The sequence below is a fragment of the Tauraco erythrolophus genome, chromosome 3, assembly GCF_009769465.1.
Source record: "Tauraco erythrolophus isolate bTauEry1 chromosome 3, bTauEry1.pri, whole genome shotgun sequence".
Taxonomy (NCBI): domain Eukaryota; kingdom Metazoa; phylum Chordata; class Aves; order Musophagiformes; family Musophagidae; genus Tauraco; species Tauraco erythrolophus.
This window is the reverse complement of record NC_141467.1, coordinates 60474766-60500291: the sequence shown is the minus strand read 5'-3', so window position 1 is coordinate 60500291 and position 25526 is coordinate 60474766. Positions and strand designations below refer to the sequence as shown.

The window sequence follows — 25526 nt, the reverse complement described above, 5'->3', positions numbered from 1 at the left end:
ACAGTGGTTCGGGGTCTTCTCAGCTGTTTATTAATTACATCACTGCCATAAAGGCATTATCATACCTGTTTTTCAGGACCCTTCTTAGTTTGACTTTGATAATGCCATGAATCCTGTCATCTGATCAGAGCTACAAAGGCAAGAATTTATGAGAACAATTGGTTATTTAAATCTTGGATTTTTCCACAATTTATTGAGGTTCTCTGCCCACCTCCTCACCGCCCTGTTTTTTTGGTCAGTTTACTGCAGGTTTTTCTTAACTGGCCTTTTTTTAGTGTGCTGAGATTTTCTGTTCTGATTTGCATGCTAGGGTAATTTTGGTTTAAATTTTATTTTAAAGATGCATCCACAGATGCAGAAATGGCAAAAGATACTCAAATTTATGAATAGCCTTTTGGAACTGAGAGTAGAGCTGGAAGGGATTTTCTAGCTCACTGCATCCAGTTTTGTGTAACTTCAGGCTCTGTGCCATGTGGTTAATTTAAAAAGCTTACTGCTATTTAAAAGCAATTATTTTCTTGACTTCTCTATTCCTGTTGTAAATTTGTGTAGAATATGATTGTCCTGATGTTTATAAACTTCCGTTAATCACAGATCTGAAAGTATTTTTGGCTATTTCAAATCTGTATGTTCTCGTGCCTATGCTGCCGTTGATTTGGTGCATGGCAATTCCCTAATGATTATCACGGCGTATTTCTTCGATGTCTTTGTCTTCCTAGACTAAACAACCCAAGCTCTTTTGGTGGAGCTGTCCTCCTCTTCATCATCTCAGTAACAGTTCTTCCCACCTTTTCTGATTTCCATTCGCTTGGCTCCATAATACGTACAGTTAAAGCGTTTGCAACCTGCTTTTCTTTCCCAGAGGGTCCTGGCTCATTCAGTATATAAGTTGCTCAGAGTTCAGTAAATGATCGATTCTTCAGTATCCCCTTTCCATCTTCAGTGTGCATCTTCGTCCTTTTCATTGCACTTAATATACTACTTTGATTTCTGTGCTTTTCTCACTAGGATATAAACATTTATTTCAGGCTCTCCAAATGTGTTTTATAGCATCTTATGACAAGATTGCCTTACATTCTGTATCAAATCACCTATTACAGTGGTTTCATTTTTCAGCAGTTTTGTAAAACTCTGGTTTACTGTTCTCATCAACCTTAGTTTCAGAAGAAACACAACTATTGTCTGGTTTAAAATTCTTTATTAAGAAATCAAAAGCTTAATAAACAAGTTTGTAGAACTGTAATCAGCCATCTAAGACATGTTTATCTACAGCAGTCCATCTTCCCTGTTTTGCCCCTGTGGTGGGTTGACCCTGGCTCGATGCCACGTGCCCACCAAAGCTGCTCTATCACTCCCCTCCTCAGCTGGACAGGGGAGAGAAAATATAATAAAAGGCTCATGGGTCAAGGTAAGGACAGGATATCACTCAGCAATTACCATCATGGGCAAAGCAGATTAGATTTAGGGAAATTAGTTTAACTTATTACCGATCAAATCAGAGTAGGATAATGAGAAATAAAAAACAAATCTTAAAACACTTTCTTCCCACTCTTCCCTTTTTCCTGGGCTCAGCTTTACTCACAAATTCTCTACCTCCTCTCTGCTAGCAGCGCGGGCGGATGGAGAATGAAAGTTGTGGTCAGTTTGTCACACATTTTTTCTGCTGCTCCTTCCGCCTCAGGGGGAGGACTCTTCACACTCTTCCCCTGCTCCAGCATGGAGTCCCTCCCATGGAAAACAGTTCTCCACAAAATTCTCCAACGTGAGTCCTTCCCACAGGCTTCAGTTCTTCACAAACTTCTCCAAGGTGGATCCCTTCCATGAGTTTTAGTCCTTCAGGAACAGACCGTTCCAGCGTCTGTCCCCCGTGAGGTCACAAGTCCTGCCAGCAAACCTGCTCCAGCATGGGCTGCTCTCTCCAGAAGTCTACAGGTCCTGCCAGGAGCCCGTTCCAGCACAGGCCTCCCATGGGATCACAGCCTCCTTCAGGCATCCACCTTCTCAGGTGTGGGGTCCTCCATGTGCTGCAGGTGGATCTCTGCTCCACCATGGAACTCCATGGGCTGCAGGGGCACAGCCTGCCTCACCATGGTCTTCACCACAGGCTGTAGGGGAATCTCTGCTCCAGGGTCTGGAGCACTCCTGCCCCTCCTTCTTCACTGACCTTGGTGTCTGCAAAGTTGTTTCTCTCACATGTTCTCACTACTCTCTGGCTGCAGTTGCTGTTGGTGCAGGTGTTTTTCCCCCCTTTTTGACTATGTTATCCCAGAGGTGCTACCACCATTGCTGATGGGCTCAGCCTTGGCCAGCAACGGGTCCATCTTGGAGACATCTGGCATTGGCTCTCCTGGACAGGGGAAGCTTCTATCAGCTTCTCACAGAAGCCATCCCTGTACCCTCCACCTTGCTAACAAAACCTTTCCGTTCAAACTGAATACAGCTCTTCACCCTCTTAGGAGTTGCCTGTTACCACTACAGCAGATAATTCTTTGCTGTGCCCAACTCTTACACGCAAATTAAGATGTCTAGCTGCGATCTCAGCTCTGAAGAAAAATTAGCTTCATGTATGAATTTCGTTACGCAAACAATATATTCTTTAGCCAACAGTGTTACTGAATATGCTATAAGTTGATAAGTCTTGCATATGCCAGAGTTAACAAGCTGGTTGTTTGCAGAAATTAGAATGATGGTTGATCCCCTCCATCCTTGTAGCTGCTTTTCTGTTGCATTAACTTTTGTGATCTTTCACTGGTGTTGGTTGATTGTGTAAAGTTCTTAGAGGTTTGTGTTGGTAATTGTTTCAGAGGGAAATATCAGATGATATTTATTTGGACTGGATTCTAGAACAAAAAGAAAGCAACTTTGACACTTCTCTATGTATTGTTCTGTTATAGTTCTGAATGGTTACGGTAAGTTTATTAAAATGCTTACATTCTTACAGAGAAGATGAATCACTTCCATGCTCTTTGATTGTCACAAAGCTTGTGTAACAAGTGTCTCTTTTCCTCTAGGGATTTTTGGCTAATCAGAAGAGAGCTGAGAACTTGAAAGATCCTTCTGTGCTGCCTGATTTGTGTTTGAGTCATGCAAATCAACTGATGATTATGCTTACTAATCACAGAAAACTGTTAGATATTAAGCAGAAATGTACCACTGCCAAACAGGAGCTTGCAAATAATCTACAAGTCAGACTGAAGTAAGTTACAAGTTTTCAAATTTATATTGTTTCCACTTGCATCATGACTCTTTAAAGAATGTGTGTCATAAGAAAATCTTTGGTAATGCATAGAGTTTCTCTTAACGGCAGAGCAAACAAAAGTTGGATCACTTCAGTTTGTATATGAAATTATTTGTAAGTGTGAAACGATGTATTTTTTTAAGAGAAACTTTTATAAGAATTTTAGTGGTCTTCATATCAGTAAAATGATATCCAAGAACCTACAATCCCCACTCCTCTCATCAACCTCTGAAGCCATCAGCATCTTATTTAAAATTTGACTGGCAATTATATTGATGTTTTCAAAGGATTATAATCGTAAGTGAAATAGCTTGTGATCACATCAAAGCAGAAAAACATGCCAGTAGTTTGATTTACTTGTAGTTCATGAAAAATACTTATATCCAGTTACAGCCAGTAAAACCAGCATTTTTTCATGTAAGCATCATTACTTTATACCATGGAAGGCATGAAAGTAGTCTGTGTTGCTAAGGGAAAAATACAGTTCTTCACCTACTGCACTTAATAATTAAGTTTTATATAATTTGTTGTGACAGATATATAGGAGAAGTAAACAGTTTAATTTTTGGAAGAAAAAACTTTGTTTATGCTAGCAGCAAATAATTAGACAATGTCGTGACCCTCTTAGACTTGTACACTGGTTATTCATGAAGTATATTTTTTTCTTCTTGAAGAGGTTGCAGTTTGTATAGATAAGGCAGATGCAAGCTGCAGGAAGAAGTAAAAAAAAAATCAGCAGTGCACTAGCAACAAACATCCTGTTGTGTTTGTGAAATAAATTACTGTTAGGTAAATCAAAATGTGGCTTTGTGTCTTTGTTGCCTACGCATCTGCTCTTAGCCTGATGAAAAGATGACTTTTTTTGCACCATTTTTCACTGTAGCGGGTATTTAGGGATAGTACGTAGAACATAAATATCACTTTAATTTCCTATATGTTAAAGTACTTGTAGTATGCGCTTAATTCGTAAGTTGTTAGACGAAAAAACTTGCATCTCTTTGTAAGGAACAAGCTAGTGAGGTGTGGAGAATTAATTCAAAGAGGACAGATGTGAAAAGAAGAAGAAAGTATAAATGTAAAAAAAGCAAGCAGCCAACGAAACCCAACAACCCTTTGCCTACACTTTCACCGCCACCCCCCCCACCCCCCCCAAGAAAAAACACTAAACCCAAAAAGCACCCCCCCCCAAAATAAACAACCAACCAACCAAAAAACAAGAAATAGAACAACAAAAAAACCCACCAAATTAAAGAACAACCACCCAAAAAACCCAACAAACAAAATAAAAAAAAAAAAAACAAACCCACAACCCAAAACAAACATATAAAAAAACTCCACTGTGTATTTTGGGTCAGTAGTTGATAGCAAATGACCGTAGTAGGAATCTAATAATGAGGAAAGAACATGAACTTAACTGTATGTACATATTCTTAGAGGAAATACTCTTAGCTGATCTAGAAGCAGCTCTTCTGTGTTTAATTGCTAATTAAGTTGTTTTATCATTACCTAGTCCACCTTCTTTTTAAATCCACAAACTTTTGGTTTTTACAAGTTCTGCAACTTAACTGTATGTTATGTGTAAAAATGTACTTCCCTTTGTGTTTTGAACTGGCCACTTGTTGACTTTGTGTAATGCCCTCTTTTTCTTTCTTACTACTCATTACTATGAGACAGTCGGCAGTGTGCGTCTTGTAGTTTCTCTGTTAGTATCTATGTTCCTAGCTGCTTAATGTTGACTTGCTTATATTGGTTGTTTCACTTTTATTTCACTTCTATCAATAAAAACAGTTTTTATTATTTTGTTACATGTGAGGTATACCTCCTCCACCTTATGCCTTCTCTGGTGGCAAAGTTGCTGTAATATTTCCCTTGAAACACACTAGTTAATCACCTTTTCAGTAGTTATCCTGTGATTAGTTATGTTGATGGCTGTGCTTGAAATTAATGTATTGATTGTGTTGATAAGGTAACTGAAGATGTGGTTACATGATGTGAGAATTTGTATGTTACAGGGGCTGTTATTTGTAGCGTGTGAGTAGAGAATGTGAACTTCCCAACAGAGTTTTGATCTTATTTCTTTGACAGTATCCCTACCCTTAATGTTTCTTGCTAATGTTTTTCAATAAGTGTTTTTAAGATGATGTATTAAGAATCATGTATGCTGAGAGCATCACTTGTCAAAACCAATACCTTTACTCAAATAATAGTAAGTGTTCATTTTTTGAGCACTGATATGGATATCGTACTGTGATAAATTAACAGGGAATGCAAGGTAAACACTGAATTCTGAATTGCTTGGTACTTCCAGATAGCCTGTTGTTGTCCCATGTAAAATTACCTCGCTGTTCAGTTCATTCAGACATGTTGCTAATTTGAGTCATCTTTTCTGCATTTAAATTTCACTAAATTTGTATCTTCTAAAGTGTAACCTACTTTTGTAGGTGGTGTTGTTTTGTAATGCTTCATGCTGACCAAGACGGAGAGAAGCTACAGGCATTGCTTCGTCTTGTGACCGAGCTCCTAGAAAGGGTCAAGGTTGTAGAGGCTCTCAGTACTGTTCCTCAAATGTACTGTCTAGCTGTTGTCGAGGTTGTGAGGAGAAAAATGTTCATAAAACACTACAGGGAGGTAAGTAAGTAAAACTTTGAGACCAAACCTTTGTGTCAATGTACAAATTTAACAACTAACTACATATTTTGCTTTCAACAGTGGGCGGGTGCTTTGATAAAAGATGGGAAACACCTATATGAAGCTGAAAAGGCAAAAAGGGAATCTTTTGGTAAACTTTTCAGTAAGTACTTTCTCTTCTGTAAAATCAGAATTGTGGTTATGTATGACTTTTGTCTTTGTAGTTAAAATACTTTCATTATGTTGTAGTTTAAATACCTGTATAATTTTTTTACTTAACTAGGAAATGCATACAGTGTGCCAGATGGTCCTATTATAAACAAATTATTTTTCTATTAATCTAATTAATGAACGCTTTCATATAGATTATCCAAAATACTGTGAAAGTTCTAATTAGTTTAATGCTTGTAAAAGATAAGTTTTTTACTTATTACATTTGAATGCAGTTTCTGTTTGAATATGCTCTGTGGGTTCTTTTAAATAACACTTCTAAACCGTTACTGAATAATTGGGTACTGCTGTGACTTCCTCTGTACTAATTCAGAAAAATCAAGAACGAAGACCCATGTCTAAAGAGTTTGACTAGAAGTTTTAAAAAAAAATAAAATTAAGTTGTTGGTAAAGGAAATCTGGGCTTTTTTCCTGCAAAGTCTGCAACTGATGTTCTGAAGGAGCTGCTAAAATAATAAAATTGAGCAAAAGGTTATCAAAATTTTGAAAAGGAGATTGGCAAGATTGCAATGAAAATTTAAAGAGAGATCTGAGGCTTTTTCAGGGGTAAACATTGAGCAAAAATAGGCTTCATTTAAGAGAAGTTCTACTTGAATGGTGGGTTTTGTGTCAAGACCTGTATCACTTGCAATTCTTATGTTGACAAGAAATAATGTAGTTAGTAATGTTTTCAAATTTAGTTCAGTTGTTAAAACTGCAGTATCTTATTTTTTTTCCTCTAAGGCATTTTTTTATATGTTGCATGTCTTTCTTTTAAATAACCTTTTTTTTTTTTTTTTTTCCAGGGAAGTCTTTTCTAAGGAATCGTTTGTTTAGAGGACTTGACTCCTGGCCTCCATCCTTTTGTGTATGTACTCAGTATATTGTTGGGTTTTATTTAATTTTTATAAACAGTACTGTCATAAACCGAAAACCTAAGCTGAATTCATTCAAGCTGTATGCCTATCACATTGCCTGTTAACTTTGATTTCATACAGCTTGGTTAATTGAAGTGAGGTGACTTTCCCTGATTCTGATGTTGGCATCTCACTTTGCCTTATTTAACCTTTTCAGCTTCTCCTTTGCAGCGTATTTTTAAAGCATACTTGGAAAAATAAGAATGGTTCTCATTTCAGAGGTTTCAAATACTGAATTGAATTAATACTTTACTGAATGTTTAGCAGCACAATAAATAAAGCTTCAGTGCCATCTCTTTTAAGCACATCCTTAATGTTTATGAAGCTTGGTAATAGGGAGGAAGTTGGACCAGATGATCGTTGTAGGTCCCTTCCAACTGAAATACTCTATTCTACTGCTGCCCGAGGCAGGCACTAGGGATAGATTAATGATTGTAAATGTAAATGATTTCTTTTTTTAGGGGGTGGGGCCAGACATGGTTCCTTTAAAAAAACATGTGAAAACTTTTGAGAGAGAGATGAGTTCAACAGCAGTTTTTTTGTGTTGTTAATGAGACTTTTTTAATCCTTCCTTAGTTATCTTGATATTAATTACCTTAAAGTGTAAATTAATTTCTTCTTAATACAGACACGAAAACCTCGCAGATTTGACAGTGAGCTTCCAGATATCTCATTAAATGACTTGCAGTTTTTGCAGTCTTTTTGTCCTTCGGAAGTACAGCCATTACTCAGGTAAAGCACCTTTTTAAACTTTGTATGTTAGGGAAATAGCTTCTCCCTGCTCCTGCTTCCTTCAGTGCTCCCTAGTTCCTTTGTTTTTTCCTTTTATTTTTTTTGTAAGGAGCAGACAAGAATATTTTTTGAACTAGTACAATTCTTAAGTAATGCTCTTCACTGACTTAATGCAGATACATATTACCTATATGTTTCATGTAGTTAAGCTCGGATGATTTGAGCACATGTATTCTGTATTGAAATGTAAAAGATGTTGGATGTTCCTCTGAACTGCCTCAGATAAAAACAAAAAAAAAGTCAGTTTTAACTGAAATAAACTCAGAATTTTATGTATGTTTTGTCAGATCAGAATTTGATGGATTTTTTTAATTATTTGTTCTTTGTTAAGTGGTATTCTAGAGGAAATAAATTTCTTTAGCGCAGCATGAGATCATAGAGATCTCCTGTATTCAATTACTGCTTTTTCTCTGACAGACTTATTTTACTGAAAGGTGTGTTCTCTAAGTACCTCTGCTGTCTATGGAGAATACATCATTTTGAGCAAAGCTCTGTTTCCATGTTTCTCATCTCCCAGCAATGAGGCAGATGTGCAAATGAGACAGGGAAGTTACTGTTTTGTCTCATAGGGAACTTGACAGGATTAGTTTCTTTTCTGGAACTTGGAGATGTCTTTCTGGAAAAGCTGACTGCTAGATTGAGCTTTCAAACTTGTATGTCTTAAACCCATAGCAATGGGATAGAAAAATGCTGACCAAAGTAACGAGGAAGAAATAGGCAGTAGCAAGTTCTGTGTAAGGTTTTGTCTAGGGAGAAATCTGTTTATCAGTATGACCACAGTCAGATGCTGCGTGTCTCCATCATCCTACTCCTAGAAGAGATCAGCAGTTAGATTTGTTGAGATTCCTTTTTTTTTAAGCCCCAAGGCCACAATCCTACAAAGGATTATAAGGTAAATCCAAAAAGAGGATGCTCCGCTGTCATCTCTTAAGTTCACCAAGAGTATCGGCCTGATACCTGTTGTTGTTGTACAGTGCAGGAGCTGAATTTGCTGCCTTTTTTACCTCTGTTTTGTACTGACATTCTTCTTGATTCAGAATTCCTGGCCATCCTTATGGTATTGCTGCTGGAATTAAAAATAAGCATAGTGAGCTTTGTCTGCTTGATAGTGGATTTGCCCTAGATCATGATAGAGCTTTTGATTTCTCTTGTTATGCTCTTAGGCTTGCTCCTCAGTGATTCTGCAGAAAAAACTGCAAACTATAGTGCCATATTGCTGATGTTTGTCTGATTTCTGGGTTTGAGAATTTTCAAGCCTTCTTGGGAAGTTTGAACTGAGTTCAGGAAGAATTTTGCCTTGCTATTGTCAGAAAACCAATCACTAACCAAACTGGTTTTGCTAGTGCGAATTGTAGTGACATAGGTTTCCACTTGATGGCAATAGTGGTGGGATTATGTCATGTTCCTCCTCGTTTCTGGGCTCAGGATTACATGTGATGGAAATATTGATGATAGTGGTGGACTTGCAACTCAAGCTGTCACACGCCTTGGTAGACACTGAGGTTCAGAAGAAACTTTAAAGCAGTGCTTCCTTTGTTATTTTCATTTAACATCTAAAGTGCAAGCAACAGACAGACAGACCCAGCGCAAAGTCCTTTTCTGTTAGCACTGAACCGCTGAGCAGCTTATTTAAAATGATGCTTCCTTTTACTTCGAGTGCTTCAGTCTTCTGAAATTATATGTTTGAGCAATTATTGAAATCTTATTTCTACAAAAATACACTAGATACCGCTTGCCCTATATTTTGAATAGAGAAGGCAAAGTACATTGAAGTGTAATCTGCTTTTATTATATTGTTAGTCTAAATGAATTCCTTCTTTGTGGTTTCAGTGGAGCTATTCCTGAACAAATGAAAAATTCTGGATATATGGACTCTCAAGAAAAATGAAATAAATGTTGCATTTCCAGAGGTTTAGAAAACTTGCAATCGAAAGCTTATCTTACAATGTGATCATGACATATTAATCAGTCTTTTAATTTAGGTTACCTGTCATTAAAATAAGATAATAGAGAATTAATAGCTACTTCAAAGGATGAGCTAGATTGGAGAGAATCCAACTGGAGAAAAGAATAGTCATTTGCAAACATAAGTGATTCCATTACAGATCTAGTCACTATCAATTCTCTTCTGTTACTGTAACTCTAGATACTACTGGTGAATGTTTTCCTCAGAAGGAAAGACTCTGACATACTACTTCCCCTTCATTGTGTTTATCATTATACTCCTTAAAAGCTCTGAAGTTCTTAATTTAAAACACAAATACCAGGTGGTAGTGGATTTTCCATGTAAAATAGATGAAATGAAGAAAATACAAACCTTATACAGAGGAAAGCTTAGTTTTGTTGCAATATACACGTAATAATATATTTAAATATAAGATTCACAGTGGGGGGGGAAAAAAAATTAATCATTTACTGTTTTTAAGGGTTCCCATACTTTGTGACTTTGAACCTCTTCACCAGCATGTACGTGCTCTACATAACCTGGTAAAGGCAGCACAGAGTTTGGATGAAATGTCACAAACCATTACAGACCTGCTGAATGAACAAAAGGTACTTTTGTTTTTCTTTACTAAGAATAGGGAATATTCTATTCAAAAGAGTAGAATATTTTCATAATATTGTTTTATTGTTTTTTATTGTTTTATTTAACTGCATAATACTAGTTTGCTTTCTAATCACATACTAGTAAATATTCTGAGGATTTTGAGCTCTTCAACAAATGAGTCTATCTAGAGAATAGTGAAAAGATATTTAGTATCTTCTAAACATTTAACAGATGTTTATATTTCACATAAATTATAGAAGTAGAATTATTCTGCTTATATTTCTGTTTTCTACCATCTTCTCAAGCTTCTGTGTGCAGAAGCTTCTGTGTGCATTTTGCCTTAGTCGCTTTAGTTTGTATTTAATGATGTTGTCACTTCTCCAGCTTTTTTGCATTGCTTCTTAAGTCCTCTTGAAGTTAATGAGAATTTAGGGCCTTGGTTGATTGTCTCCATTAACCTGAACATTGATGTGTCACCTACTCCTGTGTTGGCAGTCCTGCTTTTTGAGGAAAGGAAGAAATATGTGTAGTCTTTGAGTATAGAAGGAACAGATGGCACAAAAAAAAAAATCTCTTCCTCATTTCACTCTGCCTGTCAAGCAGATTTTTTCCCCTAGAAACTGTTTCTGCCAGTCACTTTTGATTGCTTCTGTGTATTGAGCCTCTAACTTTCATAGTACACCAAATGAGATTCTTTTAGTTTCTGACTGTAGCCTGTCCCAGTGAAACTCTGTGTGAATTTAGCAATGCTTAAACTTCCTATGAAGTTGACTGCTCCAAATTGGGTTTCTTTAGCAATTCTGCTATAGAAAAAAGGTGTCATTTTTGTGGGACTCTGTTGTCATCTCTGGTGTGTTTGTATGCACTTTTCCGACTAGAAGCACCTTCTATAACTGTCAAGGTTATGGGCATGTTCAATTTTGAATTAGCAAATTTCTACTTAAACCAGGTGACATGAAGCCCTCTATCTTCTTATTCCTGAGACTTGAAAAAGAGATTAACTGGAAGTCTTTCATTTATGTAAAATATGAGATCTGGGCTGGTCTTCGTTCTGTAATATAAAGTGTGTTATTTATGTCTTTTCTTTTGCTCTTTTGCTCTCTATTGGTTTTTATATGAACAGCCATTAAGGACAAGAGTATTAGGGCCTGACCACTGTATTAGCCAACAGAATGGCTAGGAGTGGTGTAAATTTTGTGAAATCTGTGAGTTTTCAGACCATGCTCTTAAATATGGAAGTCCACCCCCAACTTGAGCATCCTGAAATTTATCTCATAAGAAACCAGAATAGTTCTAACTAGACAGGTGTTCTAACAAATTAATTTTTCACTAAGGCTTGCAATGTCAGAAGAGTGTGAAATAAATCAAAAGAGCAAGTTTCATTTAAAAATATGCATAATAACAATAGAAAAATAAACAGGAAAGGTGCCTTACTTAATCAAGTCTTGATAGTTTGCCCTTTTTGGTTCAGACTTGCTTATCTGAGAAATTTTATCAGTATCTGGTTGCACAAAAAAGATGTTTGCCAGATCAGGAGAATCTGTTCTTTCCACTCTTCTCTTCTGCTGTGCTTTGACCAGTTTGGATTCTTGGCTGACTCAGAAATGTCAAGTGCTTAGACAGATTTGGATAATTATTTCTTTCCTTAGAGTAAATTGCATTGCACTGTCAGAACTGGGGCATTCGTGATGTCATCTTGAAAACATCCATCTATGTGTGTAATTTCAATGATTCATTTGAACTCTTTTTTGGAAGTGAAGCAAATAGATCTGTCAGATTTTTTCATTCTCAATGACAGCTCTCTTGTTATTACTTCAGGAAAGGTACTAGGCCTTTCTCCATGTTGCTTTGTTCCACAGATGATCTAAAAGTTTTTTTAAAATTATACTACTTTTGCCTGACTTCTTTTTTTGCATAGAATTTTTGAAATAATTTGAAAATGTTCTTTTCTTATCCTTGGTGTTACTGGAAATTTATAGTATATAACTAGAAGGATGAGAAAACATTTAATAATAGCAGAATGTTGCTCTTGTGCTGTCCCAAGGGGACACATTCAACCTCAACCTCTTTTTCCATACGTGTGGCAGCAGAAGCCTGGTTCTTTAAATTGGACTGTGGTAGTTTCCCTGGCTTGTTGATAGTGCAGCAGTTTAGCTCTGTCTTGGTCAGGTGGGAGTTCATCCTACTGCATCAGCCACAGCAGCTGGTCTTTTGATAGTTGCTTTAGGCAGGAGAGAAGCTGTGACTGCAGACAGGTGAGTAAAGAGCAAGTTAGAGAGAAGATCCAATACCTGACTGGGGATGTTAGTAGCATTTCTTTTTAACTGTGTCCATCACTCTTTATTATTTCAACTTCCAAATTCATACACCATGAATAGTATGCTTCTCTATCTAAAATCTGATTTCTTTTTTTAGTGTTACATCAGAGTAGTTAAAGAACATTGTGGATTTTTGTTAAATTTGTTACTACTTTGAAATCAATTTTCCTTTTTAGAGCTTTCTGCTTTTTCTTTGTAATTTAATGGTCTCACACCAAAGACACTGTTCTGCCTTCTCATTTCCATAATACAGACAAAATTTAAGCAGATCAATGATTGGGTTAAAGATGTCCAGGAGAAAGTTAAGGTGCCTGTAAGAGTCGGATAAGATGATCTTTAAGGTCCCTTCCAACCCAAACCATTCTATGATTAAGATATCTTCTCTACAGTTAGTAGGCGATTAACATATGCAATCCTTTGGTATTAAAAGTTTCTCTTGTAAGAGAAGCTGACTTTTCAAATCAGATTATGAATCTACCATTTGCTCTAGGTGAGTTTGAAATTCAAACACTGTTTGTAATCCTTCCAGGAATTGCTCCATTCCCTGACTACATTTATCATAGTAACATAACTAGAACAAGACATGTAATCCAGCAACACCTGAGAACTCAAAAATTATCTCTGCTTCTCTGTCTCTGCTTTCTATTTTTTCTTGTTTGCTCTTGAATCCTTTTCCTTCGTCATCACAGGAATTAGACACATATGCATACATTGCTGCCTGTAGATTGTAATAGACTTGATGGCAGGCACCACCTTCTTGGGGAAATAGGAAACAGTAAACAAAGTCTTCTGTATAGTTTCAGCTACTCAAAATGTGAGGTTTAGCTCTTCACTGGGCAGTAATCTGGTACTCTGACTAGAGACTTGGCTCACAGAAGCCACTGTAGAGGCATAGAGTTCGTTACAGCCCCAAGTCATGAGGAAACCAAGCTCAGAAGAGTGTTGGTCCACACAGTGACAGGGTTTTTTTTTTTTTCTTCTTCATGCTATGTCCTTACTCTTTACCTTCTAGAATGATTCTGCAGGGGTGTCAAAAGTAGATACCTCTTTTCTTTGCGTGTGGCTTTCTGTAGGGCTTTCTAATTTTCAAAGTCTTTGAAGTGCTTTTTTAGTATATGCTTACTGGTATCTGCGATGCTAGCTCTTATTACTGTTAAAGCTCTGGTTTATCAATGTTAAATATTTGTCACTTAAAGCATATGCTTTGAATCCAGGCACGTATCAGCATATATAATATCCTTCAACAGTTCTTTTTCTAAGTTTTCTCATATAAACAGCAAGCTGAATTTAAACTCAAGGGAAATGCTTAAACCTGCACTAATAGTATCTTTAAAAAAAGGAGCATTTCCTTTTAAGTTTTTTGTCTTATGGTGCTGTGTTCATTTTTGATAAAGACAATGTTTTGTGTGTAATGAAAACCTACTGTAAAAAAGCTTATGTTTTAAATCCAACTTATTGGATTTAAAAATCGTTGTATGACTTTCATATAGATGCAAAGGCTAACGGAGGTGAGGTGTAAATGCAGCTCTGCTAAATAGATGAGTGTCAAAGCTGGAAATAGATTCTTGCTAAATCTCAGTTCAGAATTCAGTTAGTCACACTACATCTTCATTAAGAGAACATTTACATGGTAAGGGGAAGAATAGGGTCCCTTTTTGGGTAGCAGTCATTTGTAAAAGATGGAGAAAACAATAATTGGCTATTTATACACCAGAAGTCTGATATCTGTCCCTGCTATCTGGGTTTTTTGGAGTTCTGTTGCTGACTGTTTATGGCTCAGCTCCACTAACTGTCACCAGTCTAGCAGCTGAGTTCAATGGATGGCAAAAGTTTATACAATAAAAACTTAGCATACTAAAGAACACTAGACATGTGATTTGAATGCATGGAGACAGTGTGGATGGTTTGGAAAAAAGACACAAACAGATCATCAGAATTATCAGCTGGAGATAGTGTTGGCTCTTTGACAAAGAAGAGCAGCTGATAATGAGATTTAAACTTGTTATCTAATCACAATTAATTGGAAAATTGATATGAAGGTAAAGTTTTAGCCTTTTAAGAATCAAAAGCACTGGAATTGATCAGAATTACTTGGGAATAGTAATATTTATATTGGTTTACAAGCTGCTGTTACTCATGGATGATTATGGGTGGCTATTCTAACCATTAGCTTTTCAGCTGAATATTGAAGCATCTGATGCTACAGAATCAGATTTGGTGGTATCCAAGGTCAAGAGGCAAAATAACAGAAATTGTGAGCCATTGGGAGCAGCACAGAGGGAGGAAAAAATAGTCTGGTCAGACTGTGATATCTTGCATTCTGAAAATTCAGAATGTTGCTTTTAATTAGAATGCACCCTTCATTATACGGTACTACTTTTACACTCTTACAAGCAGAACAATTCTCAGGCGTTTTTTTAATGTGTGAATAGACAACAGTTTTGTTGTGGTAAAGCTTTTTGTAAACCACCTTAGTTTAGTATATTCATAGTGACTGAATTACACTGATTTTTAATAGGAGTATTAGCAACAGTAAAATAAAAATAGCTTCGTAACAAAATTGTTAAGAAAACTGAGATCCGTAGGCTGTTGAAAACAAAGCCTATTTCTGATGGGTTACATCATTTTTTTTGTATCATCCAAACTTACGTTTCTGCCCTTTCAAATACTGTGATATGTGATCTATGTAGAACTTTTGGATCAATGAACATTTAATACATATGTATTTAGAAATGGGGCCTTTTTAAAGCACTAAAAATCTCTTTGAATTTCTGCAGTTTTTTTACTTAAATTTTAGTTGTACTTATTTTGGACTGTTACAGATAATAAAGCTTACTTTTCAAGTTCTTGTTTTGCCTGGTACTTTTTAATCGATTTAAAACATTAACGGTTTTGCCTATAATTTTGTTAAGTGTTTGTTTCATATTTTATAACTTGTAGGCCTCCAATAGTCAAGCATCGCCACAATCTGCTACCACACCAAGGATGGAAAGTACAACAGGAACTGCAATTGCTACCTCTTCAAGAACTCCTCCATCGCTCAGTCTTCAGGGTCCCCTGTGTCCTCCTGTGTGTCCCCCAGCTCCATTAGAAGAATTGTCTCCAGATAGCATTGATGCTCATACATTTGATTTTGAAACTATTGCCCATCCGAACTTGGAGCAAGCTCTTAAGCAAGGATCATTAGACTTGGATTCATTAGCAGAAAGTCCAGAATCTGACTTCATGTCAGCAGTAAATGAATTTGTAATAGAAGAAAATCCAGTATCTCCTAACGTAATAAGTGATCCACAAAGTCCAGAAATGATGGTGGAATCTCTTTATTCTTCAGTTATCAATGCAATAGACAGTAGACGTATGCAAGATACAAATACTTGTGTAAAGGACATTTCAGTAGAAAATGCATCTCTCAATGTTTGCGTGGAGAAGTGTAGGGTTATTGCCCAAGACTCAAAGGTACATTTAAGAGGTATAAAAGAAGATCTTTGCCACTTCAGAACACTTGTACAAAGAGAACAGTGTGACTTTTCTAATTCTTTAAAATGCATTTCGTTAGAAATAGTAAATACTATTGAGAAGGTAAAACTTTCACTTGAAAAAACACTAAAAGATAACCATCAAAAAGAATTACAGTCTTTGAAAAGTGAATATGAAGCTAAAATTAATAAATTATTGGAGGATGGCGAAGAAAATAAAAAGAAGATTAAAAAATTAAAAGGTGACTTGTTAGGCCTTGAGGAAGTTCTTCAGAATAAGAATGATGAATTTGCAATGGTGAAAAATGAGAAAGAAGCTGTAGTTTGTCTTCAGAATGAAAAAGACCAGAAATTACTTGAATTGGAATGCCAAATGGAGACACAGAATTGTGAAATTAAGGAACTGAGACAGTCACGTGAGGTAGTACTTGAAGACTTGAAAAAACTTCACGTTGAAAACAATGAAAAGCTGCAACTCCTGAGGGCAGAACTTGAGAGTTTAGAGCAAAGCCATTTAAAAGAACTGGAAAACAATCTACAGGCCAGGCATTTACAGGAATTTGAGAAGATGCTAACTGAGCACAAGGACTGTTTAGATAAATTAAAAAAAGAGAACCAGCACAGACTTGAACAAATGCAAGAATCTCATGCTGTAGTTATGCAAGAGAAACAACAACAAGTAGAAGAGTTACAACTCAAGGTTTCAGATCTGTCTGATTTGAGGTGCAAATTAGAAGTTGAACTTGCCCTGAAAGAGGCAGAAACTGATGAAATGAAGGTTCTTTTGGAAGAAAGCAGAAACCAGCAACAAGAGACCTTAAAATCTCAGATTGATAAGGAAACTGAAATTCTAAAAAAAGAGATAGATAAATTAAACAATAAAATACAAATTAACAGTGATGAATATCAGGTGGGCTTATCGGAACTTAGGACTCTGATGACAATTGAGAAAGATCAGTGCATTTCTGAGCTAGTAGACAGATATGAAGAAGAATCAAATTTGCTTAGAACTGAACTAAGTAAAGTAACGCTTCTTCATCAAAAAACTTCTGAGGCAGAAAAAAGACTTTCAGAGCAAATAACGGAACTACAAAGTAAGTTAGAGTTGGAAGTGAATGCCTTAGAAAAGGAAAAAACAGAAAAATTGTCTCTCTGTGAGCAGCAGGAAAAATATGAAGCTATTATCCATAAGCTTAAGGAAGAGAAAGAACTGTTAGTATCTAACCAAGAACAAGACAGGCAGTTGCTCATTCAGAAGCTCAATTGTGAAAAAGAGGATGCAGTACAAACTGCTTGTAAAGAGTTTGAATTACAGAGGGAAGCTGCTGAAAAAGGGCTTTTGGAAAAAATACAACAACTTGAGATGCAAGTAAATCGGAGGTACTGTAAGAATTAAGTTGCTGTGTTTTCCTAGTATTTTAAAGTAATTAACATGTTATGTTCATGATGCGCTATGCAGCAAGTAAAATTTCTGTGTATTTATAATAGTCTTTATCTGGTTGATTTCTATATTCAAGTTACTTTCGTTTTATAGGTAGTGATATTCCTGTGTCTGTAGTCAATCTCAAAGATTGTAAAATATCTTATACAGTATTATTTCCAGACAGCAAAGAAGGTTTTGCATTTCAGTCTTATAATGTTACGTTGACAGAGTGTTTCAACAATAGCATGTTGCTCGAAATTCCAATTTTGATGGTCTTGGCCTTTCTCTCCTTTCCCATCCTTTGCTCTGGTATTAGCACTGTGTGAGCATACAGTGGCTACCTTCTAGGCTGATAACTTTCTTGCATTGGCTAACTGTATGCTCTTCTTGGTGCTAATGATGGCATGAAAAAATGTGTGGGGAGTATATATGTATGACTGATTGGAAACTGTCGCGTGGCCACCTGGTGTTCCATTGACTTTAGCTGCCACGGTTATGTATTTCAGGGTCTTCAGTTTGAACTTAATAATGAAGTGTATGGGGGCAACATAATTTTCAAGAACATCCTAACATCATTGTCTTTCATTGTTAATTTCTACAGTGTTTTTCTATTTTAAAAAGAAAAATATATTTTCACTTGCCATAAATGCCTAGAATTACTTTCTGACCTCTCATATCTACTTAATAGTTCATATTGCCTGTCAGCAGAGTAGATTATGATGATGTGGAATGGAAATACTGAAATTTTTTGATGTGACTACTGCTTAGAAACAATATTCTAATTTGAAATGCTAGAATTTGTCATTTATGTTCTTGCAGTGTGAAGGAACGCAGCGGATATCTGTACGATATCTGAATAGAGCATTTTTTCTAGATACTATGTTATACCAAGTATGTGAAATGGAAAAAGACCAATAAATTGACAAAATGGACACAAAAGCCAGAAGAGTACTGCAGAACATGAATACAGACTTAAGTTAGCATTTAACTTTTGAATATCAAGGTAATGTTTTTTTTAAAAAAAAAAAAAAGGAAAGAGGAGGTTATGCAGAGAGTCCAACAGGTGCACACAATTCACTTACATAGTGCAAGGGAAATCTGAATGTTCACTTCACTTGAATTATCCACTTCAGTCTCATTACTGCAGGATTTTGATATGTGAATATATTCATCAATTTTGATATGTGAATATATTCATCATTAAATGATGTATCAGTGCCTGTATTTTGAAAAAATACATCAAGATAATGAAAGGTTTTTTCAATTAAGGTTGGAATATAATGAAATTAAGAAGTGCCCTTCTTAATTGAACAAAATGGTCCCTTATGGTGAAATGAGGAGAAAAAGGATAAACTCTGTGTTCTTTTCCTTTTATATGTATTAATGCATTGTAGAAGTTTTTTAAAAACTTGACGCAACAGGAAAAAGATGTAGCTGTGTCATCAGACTTTTTAAAAATCTACTCTCTACACTTAAATTTGAACAATTTCTGAGCACAGCTGTGTATGTTCTTAAACAAGCTGGATAAAAGACATAGTAATGTATTTCAAAGAAATGGTATCTGCTTCAGTCTAAAGAAGTGTTAGTAGTTTGTTATGAGTTCTGTCAAGCAATTTAACTTTCAGTGTGACATTAGAATATGTATCGCTTCCTGAGGGTCCTCTTTAATGTGCTGTTAGATTTTTTTCTATAGGAATAAAGGCATGCTGTGTTCTGTCTCCGAAGGGCATATATGTTATGTGAATCTGTCTTAATATTTCAAAGTTGCTGTCTAGCTGTTCGATATTTTTTTTTTTTTGAGTTCCTGAAACCCCAAGCCATGTCAGTAATTCGAGTTGACTTGTTATCCTCACTCAGTCCTTGTTTAGTAGTTAACTTGTAATGGTAGAAACAATTTCTACTTTGGCATGTGCCCATATGCTTGCCAGATAACATCCTTTTCTGCAAGAGCAATGTTATGTTAGCCGTCCAGGAGTCACAGACAGGGAGTTGAATTGTTAGATTTGACTTGAGTGTTGCGCTGATATCAGGAATTCAGTTTTTGAACTTACATGAAAACTATCAAAAATATTTAGAAGTGACAAAAAGAAATGTTTGACCGATGCATTACCAACAGATGAAAATTAATGTGTTTTGGTTATAGTGTGCCTGAAATTCAAGTCATCATGATTAGGAAAGACAGTAAAACTGCAAGGCATTTGTAACTCTCCTATTTAATCTTTCTACAGTGTGTAGTGTGTACTGACCAGATTAACTGAAAAACACAGTTTCTGTAATGACTTTCATTGTTAAGCAGTTTGCTGGTTAGTTAAAAGACATACATATAATGTATATATTGTACAGAATGTTAGGATAGGAATCCTGACTGCTTTGAAAACCGAATTATAGCTTTGGTATCTTCCAGCCTTGGTATTCTCCAGCCACTTTGATTTGACCAGCGTCAGTACTGAAGCTTCTCTGTCGAGCATGCACTCTCTCTCACAGCTAGGCTTAATTTAATAATAAATTGAAATTTAACGCAGCACAAAAATGCTTTCTCGGTGGCATAAAAAAGATTGTGGTGTTCTCTGCTTGTTTTACTTCCAATTTCTGGAATGTCAAGGGTTGTTTTGCCCCTCTGAGAACTTCAGTTGACTTTCAGGACTCTCTTATTTACAACTTCTTATGGGCTTTTTGAGTGCTTAGCTACTACATAATATTTTATGTCTTCAGTATATGCCCCTGTGGTAGAAGAGTGGAAGCATTGCTAAGTATATTCTTTGTCATCTTATAGCAGAGTAAGTACAGCGTTTACTTGGCAAAGGAATCCCAGTCTCTGAAGAAATGTGCTTTGGTATTTTGAAAAATTTAGGTTCCCTGCCTCCTCTGCAATTCAGTTTTCATTAATATTCTCCATGCTGAATCTTTCCAATGTCGCCGAGTTTCTGTAGGCCTTAGTCTTAAGAGAATCTTTGCATTAAGAAGCAAGAAGAATACTTGGAGCGTTTTTAGCATTAGGAGTTTTGCTTGTGGGTGTTACTATGTTAGCACGCAATGTTTTCATTTCAGCACAGCCTGCCTAACATCAGCAGACCATACCTCAAGGCTGCTCTGACTAGAGAAAACTGTTGACACGTATATAGATGGAGAGTTGGGTTTGGGGGGATTTTAGTTATATTAAATATAATTCTGGTGTAGAGGGATAATAGAAATTTAAAATAAGTTTTTCACAAAAGTTGCCCAACAAAGGGATTTGTCTGTTTCAGTTGTCTTCAGTGGTGGTTCTTGATAACTCAAGCCAAAAAAGGAACCATTTAAGATCTTTATCCTTCCTGCCTTGATGACCATTGATGCTTTTCTTTCATTATGATTGTTACTACTGTTGTCCAGATTTTGCAACCCAGAGTTTTGAGTTTCATACCTGGATTCCTTAGCATCAGATTTATTGCTGAATTGCTTTAATTAAGTGAGAGTTCTGGAGGCTTTGCATTTTGACATGCTAAGAATCTTCAGGGAGTCTATAGGTCATTGTTCCTCTTTTTACCAGTTTACACACTTGAAGAGTGAAAACAAAAAATCTCTCCCCTCCTCCCCCCCCAATTTCAAATTTAGAGCAAGCGTAGGACACTAAAGAACAGAATGCCCAAGAGTAAGAATTTGGTGAGATGCTCATTACTAAAAAGTAGAATTGAAGATTAGTAATGATTTAATTGGAATACAGTATTTATTAAACATTTCAGAAAAATGTCTCCAAAACGAACTTCTGACTTTCGAGTCTGTGCTTATTTCATGTTTTCTGGGACTTTATATATGCTGCAAATTTAAAACCTACACATTTTCTTTTAAGTCCTCCCACTGAATCATCTGCTGAATCAAGCTTGGTTGCTGAACTTCAAGAGAAACTTCAGGAAGAAAAAATGAAGTTCTTAGAGCAACTTGAAGAACAAGAGAAAAGAAAGAACGAAGAAATGCAGAACATCAGAACATCGCTCACTGCAGAACAGCAGGTAAAGCTGATTCTTTTTTATTACTTTTGCTTCCATGACAGTTTTATATGTTGTTTTTCTGTTCTGAAGTTACGGAGGATTTATTTTCTATATAACACACGTTCTAAATTTGACTCTATTATCTGGAGCCAGGTTATGATGTGTTAATCGAATCCAACACTTAAGCTTTAATAAATAAATAAATAAAGCCACCTTAAAGATATGTGAACTTTTCAGATTCACTTTTTGTTATTTTGTGACTCCTTTTGCTTAGGTTGTTAAGCTAGTGCTGAAAACTCTTATCCATTAATCTGTTGAACTCCAGAAAGATACTGGTTAGGTATAGTTTAAGTTAATAACACAAAATTTGTGGACAACACAAAATTATTTGAAATACTAATTGATTTGGAATGCTCCTTAATGACTTTTAAACTTTAGCCTGGGCAGTTGACATTTGAGGTTCAAAGCAAATGTTCTATTTTACTTAAGCAACTTTAAACCAGTGTGTACTCCACACCTTGATACAGAATCATATTGCACTGGATAAACAAACATATCTGTTGCCATGCATTTTTTTTTTGTTTTGAAGCATCTTGAATCTCTCATTTTGTCAATGAGTCTTCAGTTCTTAAATTAAATCTCTGTTAGTAACAGCTATTATCTACAGCTTTGTTGCATTTAAACGCTAAGAAAGGATTTGCTGTTTTAAGCACCTCTATTTACTTTAGCTGTGGTAAGATCAAATAAGGACAAAGACAGTGTAGTGATCAGCCAGCTTGGTGAATGAATCACTTGGTGCAGAGAGTAGAAAATCGCAGACAGTTATAAAGGAAAGTTTTTGAAATTTTTGAACTGCAGTTATTCATACCGAATAATATGCTGTTTTCCTCATTATCTGAAAATAATTCTTTATTTGTGCAGCACGGTGTGGAAAGGAAGGTTCTGAGGCATTAACGGCAAATTTCAGGGAAGATGGAACCTTTTCTTTTTAAAAAAAAAAATAGGTCAAGACAATCTTTAAATTCTCAAAAAAAGTGAAATTATTATTTTAAAATATCCTTTTAATAGATGTTTTGTGGTAGTTTTTGTCTATCTCTTCAGCACAACCTTAAGAGTAGAAAGGGTGAGGGCATAATGGTTAGTAGAAGGACTGAAGAAGCAGAAAGATTTATCAGACTGATACCAGAGGATATGCTACGCTCTTTTATGTTCAGTTAATCAAGCTATTATCCAGGATTCCTGTATGGCTTCTGCATTAATTAATTGTTCACTGAGGAATTAATGCATGACTCGCAATGTATTTTAAATTCAGAGTTTAATATATTATTCTGTTTTATTAATATTGATATTTTTCTTTTTTATTACATGTAGTATACGTTGATGCAGTGCAGCTTTGTCTTAACTATTTTAATCCTTAAAGTAGCTATATTTAATATGAAACATGCAACTGTCCTACTTTAACTGGAATATAAATTGTTATATTTTTTAAAAAAACAACTTACAAATTATTTTTAATGATGTTTTCTTTATAATTATACATGTGTATATTGGCCTTGGGGGAAACAGAGGGATAAAAATAAAAAAATATATATTGTTACAGAAAAACCTCAAAACAAAGCATACAGATGCGTTATCTCTTCATTAAAATAATATGTAAACAAGTTCAATTCCTCGTTTAATTAAAAGTTAGGAAACTGAAATGTTTTCAAAAAAGTACTTTTGTACTTTTTTGTTCTAGTGATGCATTTTGCATTACGTATATTCAGTAATACTTCTTTCTGTTTTCAGACCAACTTTAACACTGTTCTGGCAAGAGAGAAAATGAAAAAAGAAAGCATAATTAATGATCTTAGTGACAAATTAAAAGTGCTTACACTGCAGCAAGAAAAAGATAAGGGTAAGCAAAGTTCTGAGAAAGTGTTCATCTTTCCTAATAGGACAATTTACTAGAGATTGGTTTGATCCTTAGTGCTGCTGTTATTAAAAGAACGTTCATGTTTACTTGTGTCGTAGATTTGATTGAAACACTTTCTGAAGATCGGGCTCGCTTACTTGAAGAGAAGAAAAAGCTTGAAGAAGAAGTTAATAAACTGAGAAGTAGTAATTTTTCTCCGTCGACCTACTCAGCAGCAGCTTCAGAAGCTTGTGGAGCCTGCGCAGCTGATGTTCCCGCTGACACAGACAGGTTGCTTTCTGACATTGCAACTGAAGGGAGAATGGACTCCATGATGGAAACCAGTACGATGGCTGTGCAGTAAGTATGGGATGTCCTAGTAGAAATACACAAACCACTCTCTTATGCTTTAAACGCGTGCTGTTGTGAAGTACAAATGAGAATGTTTTAGCACTCCTGCCTTTGATGTTCTTGCTAAAAATATTCTTCTAAATGTATGCACATAATTGTGATGTCACAATCATCAGAAATGTGCAGGTTTGGTAATTTGGAAGTATGCAACTTAAAGGTGAAACTTGGCCCCACAATTATGAGATTAAAAAAGCTACCTAAGTATATGAAACTTAAGTCAAAGAGGAGAACAATTGTAATAGTGAATGAGCTGGGTGGCTGCATGTTCTTGGCATATCTTTTGGACAGTGGCTGGCTCTCTTTTAAAAACAAAAACTTTGATTGTTTGTGTACGTGTCTACTGTAAGACAGCATAATGACATTCTTTGATAAGGGGCGATAGGTATGCTTGGCACAAATTAGGCTAAATCCTCGGGATTTTAAACAAGTAATGGGATGGAGGTTGGTTAAGTGGCCTTGATGGATAGATGTTTTGTATTATTGGAGAGAAGGACAGGTGTTCAGCAACTCTTTGTATAACCTTGGAGTCATCGTTACTGTCAGCTGTTCTGCTGACTTGCTAGAAGGCAGTGATGGGACTGGGGAAGAAACTTTGTAATGGTTTAAACCCTTACTTGAGGAAAACAGCTAGGGCAAGCAATTCACATTCTTCAAACTAAACTTTTAACTTTAAATTGGTTCTTTTGCGTTTGAATCTAGTTGATAATCTGGATTTACAGCAGATTCAAATAATGTATTGATATTGCACACATTTAACTGTTTATCACCCTTTTTTGTGTGGAGGTTTAATTAGGCAGAGGCTAGTTTGCAGGTAGGTGTCTGAAGCTATGCCTGAAATACTGAGGTGATTACAGAGATCAGAGGGAACTCAGTGGAGTTTTGTTGCAGTCATTGACTTCAGTGTGCTCTCTATTCAGGGTGCCCTATGATAGCAGTGTATTTTGGTACTGGCATATAATGCCTTGCCTAGTAAGTTAAGAGTCTGCATGTAAAGCTACTAGACTGCGATCTGGTCTCAGTACATGACTATGAAGTCTTCTGAACTTAAATACTTCTGACTGGTACAAAGTTGTCAAGTTGTCCTGTTGTCAGGAATCCAGCCTACTCTGGATGTATTTTTCTGCTTTTTTCCATACTGGCTTCTCTGAAAATGTACATCGAGTTTGGAGCCTGGATTCTTACTTTAAATGTGCCTAAAGTAATTTTGTGAAGATTTTTGTGTAGTAAAGACTGATGCTTGAAGAGAAGGGGTTCTGATGATGCATGCAAAAATCTTATTTTTTTCAATTTTTTAACAATTTTTGTTTCTCTTGATAAATGTAGAATATTAGGCTTAAAAATTCTCTATTCAAATGAGTACATTCCATTACCTGTACTTTGACTAGAATAAGACAAAATGAATAGCACATGGTATGTGTGCATTAAAATAGGACTCATTACTAGAAGATAATCAGCTATTGTCATGCTCAGTGCAGTATGAGAATCCATTCAGAGCAGATTACTGAAAGAGAATTCAGAAAAAAGGGGTGAAAAAATTTTGTCTAGGGCATTCCAATTCTTTTTAACTCCATATAAAAACTGGATAAAATCAGAAAATTAATCTACAATATGAGTATGTTCTGCTATACCAGCCTAAGAGAAAACTGAAATAGTCAACACTTAGTGTTTTCTAGTAATTCATGAGAACTGTTCTTTATGCTAATTCT

At 35.8% G+C, this 25526-nt stretch overlaps 1 protein-coding gene across 3 annotated transcripts in view; it reads left to right on the top strand.

The window, feature by feature from the left end:
• Nucleotides 1-25526, top strand: part of RB1CC1 (RB1 inducible coiled-coil 1) — a 79123-nt gene that overhangs the window by 40636 nt on the left and 12961 nt on the right. For all 3 annotated transcript variants that reach the window (XM_086608643.1, XM_086608642.1, XM_086608644.1), the window contains 10 exons: nucleotides 3012-3196; nucleotides 5680-5866; nucleotides 5948-6029; nucleotides 6883-6944; nucleotides 7622-7725; nucleotides 10212-10338; nucleotides 15592-17507; nucleotides 21377-21536; nucleotides 23304-23412; nucleotides 23529-23769. In XM_086608643.1, coding sequence (XP_086464769.1) covers nucleotides 3012-3196; nucleotides 5680-5866; nucleotides 5948-6029; nucleotides 6883-6944; nucleotides 7622-7725; nucleotides 10212-10338; nucleotides 15592-17507; nucleotides 21377-21536; nucleotides 23304-23412; nucleotides 23529-23769 — 3173 coding nt within the window. The remainder of the gene's footprint in view (nucleotides 1-3011; nucleotides 3197-5679; nucleotides 5867-5947; nucleotides 6030-6882; nucleotides 6945-7621; nucleotides 7726-10211; nucleotides 10339-15591; nucleotides 17508-21376; nucleotides 21537-23303; nucleotides 23413-23528; nucleotides 23770-25526) is intronic.